The 4,975-nt window shown below is 38.0% G+C and overlaps 1 protein-coding gene across 3 annotated transcripts in view; it reads right to left on the bottom strand.

The window, feature by feature from the left end:
- The window catches only part of tdrd3 (tudor domain containing 3), a 13,879-nt gene that overhangs the window by 6,330 nt on the left and 2,574 nt on the right, over positions 1 to 4,975 (bottom strand). For all 3 annotated transcript variants that reach the window (XM_032534975.1, XM_032534830.1, XM_032534901.1), the window contains exons 3-6: positions 4,590 to 4,655; positions 3,697 to 3,857; positions 2,461 to 2,602; positions 2,210 to 2,281 (exon numbers count right to left, since the gene is read on the bottom strand). In XM_032534975.1, coding sequence (XP_032390866.1) covers positions 2,210 to 2,281; positions 2,461 to 2,602; positions 3,697 to 3,857; positions 4,590 to 4,655 — 441 coding nt within the window. The remainder of the gene's footprint in view (positions 1 to 2,209; positions 2,282 to 2,460; positions 2,603 to 3,696; positions 3,858 to 4,589; positions 4,656 to 4,975) is intronic.

Genomic DNA, 4,975 nt, shown 5'->3' with positions numbered 1-4,975 from the left:
AAAAAAAAAAAAAAAAAAAAAAAAACGTGGATGGTTCCTTACTACGCTCTTCACAAGTTTTATTCAATTGCAAAGCATTTGAATTTTATTTTTTAAATAAAAGAATGTTGAGGAAAAGAAACTGCCCAAAACCGTCAAAAGGTGCAGAAATAAAAACATTGGGAAAACCCAGAAAAACAAAAAGTTGCCTGGTCGACGGGAAGACAACGAAAGGGTTAAGAAAAGAATCAATGGCGTTGAAAATTTCCACATGTTGTGGAATTACATGAGAACTATAATGAAGTAACCTGCAGTGTTTGAGTTACACTCTAAGATTATGTTGTAGCAACTGAAATACCAAAGCTGCTACCCAGCTCACAGTTAATGTTTTGAAGCTCAACTGTGAACTGTATCATAATAGTAACAGTGACTTGTGAAGAATGAGATGGAAACTCAACACTTCCTGCAGCTGTTTCACAACTGTAGGAAATCATGATTCAGTCAAAGAAAGGATCAACTGACTGCAGCAATGACCTTTGCTTATTAAAAGGTTTACCATCATTTTGTTGCATTGGCAATCCCAACACGGTAAGTGCAGTGTTTTCCATACAGAGGTTCTACTTGGGTGGCCACCCAGGTAGATTGAGACTAGCCCAGATAAATTAAAATATCCAAATTACATTTTTTTTTTCCCCCAATTTAACAATAATTAATTTTGTATTATTTTCATTTTTTATTTTATAGCACACACAGACCTCACTGCAATGGTCGGAGTAAATTTAGGTCTGGCTTTTATTGTGAAGGGAAAAGCTGTGGCGTTATGCGCTGCCATTGTTAATATGAGAGTTGATAAAAATGTGTTGGACATCTTGGTTTACGCTGGTTCTGATTACTATTATTGTTTTACCCTTGGCTACAGTAATTAGCACGCATTAGCTCGGAGGGCTAACTTGGCTTCTTTACATAATTAGATTAACGTTTTTGTCACCCTTAACGTCCTGCTGAACCCCTTTCAATAAAGCATTGCTTAATACTTAATACTGAATATCTGAAAGAAAGGAACGAATAGTCCAATATTCAGATATAGCCAGATTCAATTCAACTGACAGAATTATGAGTTAGGTACATCCCTACTCAAATTGATGAAAATATAATAACTAAAACTTTCTACTAAGCATTCTACTTTCCTTCAATGCTCTGAAGTGTGGGTAACACTTTACCGGTCTACTTGAACTCAAAGCATGAGGCAAAACATTTTATTGTCTAATGAGAAGTAAATTAAATGTACATCTTCAAAAAATGAAACAAAATGTTCTGTGAAACAGAGCCAAGGAAATGCAAGCACAGATTCTGAGAATCTGGTTAAGAGTGCCATTGGGCTGGAATATTATTTATATAGAACAACCCCTGAACAGACATCCAATCAACACTAAGTCCTGGAGTGACCCAGCATTAGAAATACATTTACACTGGAAATTTAGAGAATGTTGAATGATAATTCCAAAATGCCTCTCATCCAACTTTACAAAGCTTGAGTAAATCTGGAGGGAGTGGGTGAAAATCCCCAAATCCTAGTGTCAAGCTGATACGGATGTATCCCACTCTGAAGCTGTGAGCCTTGCCAAGGGAGTATTGACCAAGACTCAGTAGTTTAAAATGAAAAATGATGTGGTGATGTGCAAAACCACAAAATGTGGAGAGCTGTTAAGTGGTTCAATAGTTTCTGAGAGCACTGGGAATTGAGCAGTTTAAATCTAAAACAGTGTATTTATACACAGTTTGACAATGTGATGGAAGTGTATTTTTGAAGTATTGTATTATTTATCTCTGATGATGAAACACTTACACCACATATTAAAAGTCATTGCACTGTCTAGAGTGCAATATGTGTGGTAGGACAACAAAGCAGAATTACAATTTACTGATGGATTTTAAAAATTCATGAAGACTTTCACAATTAGTTCAGAAAGAAAAAGAAAAGGGACATCAAGGCCCACTCCTGGAGCCAGGTTTGTGTCTGGCATCTAAAATACATCTGTGAGATTATTTTTATTCAACAGTAACTCTGACTTCTATTAAGTCACTGCTAAAATCTCATTTCCATAAACTGTAAAAAGTAACCATTTTCAGGCTTGCTTAGTTTGCTATTGTATAATCATTTTTCTAAATGATTGTTTCCTTCTGGTGTTTATGTCAGAAAAGCACGTATATTGTAAAATAGTATCCTTACCTGACCAAATGGCACAAAGGGAGGAGGTCCACCTTCTGCTCCAATGTTACTCCTGCTGTGTTTGGCTAGACTCTGCAGGTTGAATGGTAAAGGCACAACATTCTTAAAAACTCAGAAAAAATGCATTATTAGCGAGAGTAATGACTGACTGGTGGTGGCGGCCTTTAATGCAGATTTAAAACGATTAACAACACATTCATTGCATATTTTTTAGCAAGTAGCTGAGTCAACATTACAAAATCAACTCTCACCCTTTGTAGTTCCCATTTCTCCACCATGTGATCAACCTCTCCCCCAAGGACAGAGATTTTTGAGTCATCCAGCAGCAAAAGACCATTTTTAACCTGGACTGTACCAAGGAGCTTTACCTTTGTTCCCGGGGGGGTATTTAGACTGAAAAACAAAACAATAAAAATGTATGTATAAAAGGATGCTTCATATATAACTTGTAAAACTGATTGTTAGATGTTACTCAAAAACTCCCAGGCCCCACACCCTACTGCCTTACCCATACCACTTTATAAATGACATGGAGCAGTGCCAGGGGATGGGTGGCGAGGCTAGGAGAGACTATTAATAATCCCAGCTGCTCACCCATCCTCATGGTAAATTAAAAGCCCCTCTATCTCATCAGGCCTGATAAGGCCTCTGCCGCTTTCATTAAGAAAGCTCTGGGACTTAGAGGGATTTCCAGCTACTGATGCCGGATGCCAAAGCAACAATTAGGGATTTCACTCCAAACCTCTGGGATAGATGCTGTTTTCATGATAGCAGCCAATGCAGGAGCAAGGCTCTCTCTATCCTCAATTTAAAAACCTACAAGCAAATATACACACACTATTCCCCATCTAATCAATGTTGCTACTTAATGTTTGTCATCACTCTATATCCCTGTCTCACACACTGAACAGTAATGTAATCCATCTTTGCCACTCACTTATATCCTCACGCACACTAAAGCGGACGCTTTCATAAGAAACACTAACCACCGCTGTTGGCAGCCAGTGTGTGTGTGCCGCTCATAAAGAGGGGATTTGTTCTGTTCTCTCCTCTCTTCCCATCAGGAAGTCAAGGCCCACATTCTGGCCACTCCACCTGTACATGGCTAGTCACCATGGCAGCAGTCACCAAGGCCACCGTTGCTGGGACAGAGATGTAATTAAGGCTTGAAATTGTCAGATAGCTGCCACCATGTGGAAATTGTAGATAAAAGCGAAATAGAAGCATGTGGTGGGGTGAGAGTGTTGACAAAGAGGTGAGGGAGAAGGGTGGTGCAGAATCTTATGCATTTGCTTACTAGAAATACTAAAATTTTTACGTTTACATTTTTTTTATTAAAACATGACTAAAACAAACAAACAAAAAACTTATTTATTACCGGTATTGCACTGTGTAATTAACTTCCTAGGCAATTATACCATACTTCATCCAGTTATTTGCACTAAACATAACATATTCCTAAATACAAAAAACTGTTATATGGGTACCTAATCTTTGACAGGTGTTTATACTCCAATCCTACACAGCTGGTATGCCCATCTGTCATTTGTAGGCGCAGCATTCGCGGTGCGCCCTGGGACTCCTCGTGGTCTTTAGGAGCTGAGACGTTCCTCACCTTCTGCACCTGAAGAACACATGGACCTTCCAACTGGCCATGTGCAAGAGACAACAAAAGAATTATAGCTGAAAAGGCAAATCAGCAGCATGTTGGGGAGGATTGCAACAGCAAAATACGAGCAAAAATCTAGCTATTATAGTATTAATCAATGGTTACACCAAATAGTTCTAATTTCTAAGGCATATGAAAAAAAAACTCTTTCCATTTAGCATACCTGTGTCAGCAGAGGTTTACTTATTTTTCCAACATGCTTTATGGCTTACCTAGATTATTATTATTAGATTCAGTGACCACTGTATTTAAAACCATTTATCAGATCTATCCTCTCAAATAATGATTTCTAGATCTTTAAAATGGTATTACAATATGTATGTAAGGCAATGTAATTCTAGTGGCATTCACTCTGTTAAATATTTACAGTGTACACGGCAGAGTCTATGACCAGGGTTTCACAAGTGTGAATGTTGTTCTGATGCTTGAAGGGAGCAGGGGTTATGCTGACATACAGTTACATGTTTTAATTCTCTGACAATATTTTGACTTTGTTTTTCTCTTTACAGTTGCTCAAATCCAGTTTCACAGGCAAAGTAGCAGTTCTTTGATCCTTGTTTGGCAGTGTGTGAGGGCCATCTAGTGGCACTCATGAGAACCGCATTCCAGCAAAAACTTGAGCAAAAAAACAGTAACCATAGCGAATGACTTTCCACCGAGATTCAGAAAGATAGCATTAAAATGCATGTATAAGAATCATGTACCACTCACCTTGTCAGTTCTTCCACTATTAATATCAGACGGTAGAAATTTTCTCCCAATAGGTCTAAGGTCCCTCTGCAAAGGAGATACTAAAAATAAATAACAGATAATGTGCCAGTCATAAAGAAAAGAAAGATTGCAATAGAGTTTGCCTAAAATACATTTGAAAAATGTGTTTACCTACGCTGTACTTTGCCTCAAAATAACAAATAATCTGCCTACTTCTATTTATTTGCATGTCAGGGAGGAGTACTTCCATCTTTAGTCCTACAAATGGACATAATGTGGCCAATTGGAAGAAGACAAGTAACTGCAGTCCCATGTCAAAGTGTCAGTGTATGAATGGTGATTGTATCCTGTAGATGTAAAAGCGCTTTGAGTAGTCGTTAAGACTA

This window comes from Etheostoma spectabile, chromosome 1 (assembly GCF_008692095.1).
Source record: "Etheostoma spectabile isolate EspeVRDwgs_2016 chromosome 1, UIUC_Espe_1.0, whole genome shotgun sequence".
NCBI classification, from domain to species: domain Eukaryota; kingdom Metazoa; phylum Chordata; class Actinopteri; order Perciformes; family Percidae; genus Etheostoma; species Etheostoma spectabile.
The sequence above is the reverse complement of the archived record's forward strand: the minus strand, read 5'-3'. Positions and strand labels throughout refer to the sequence as shown.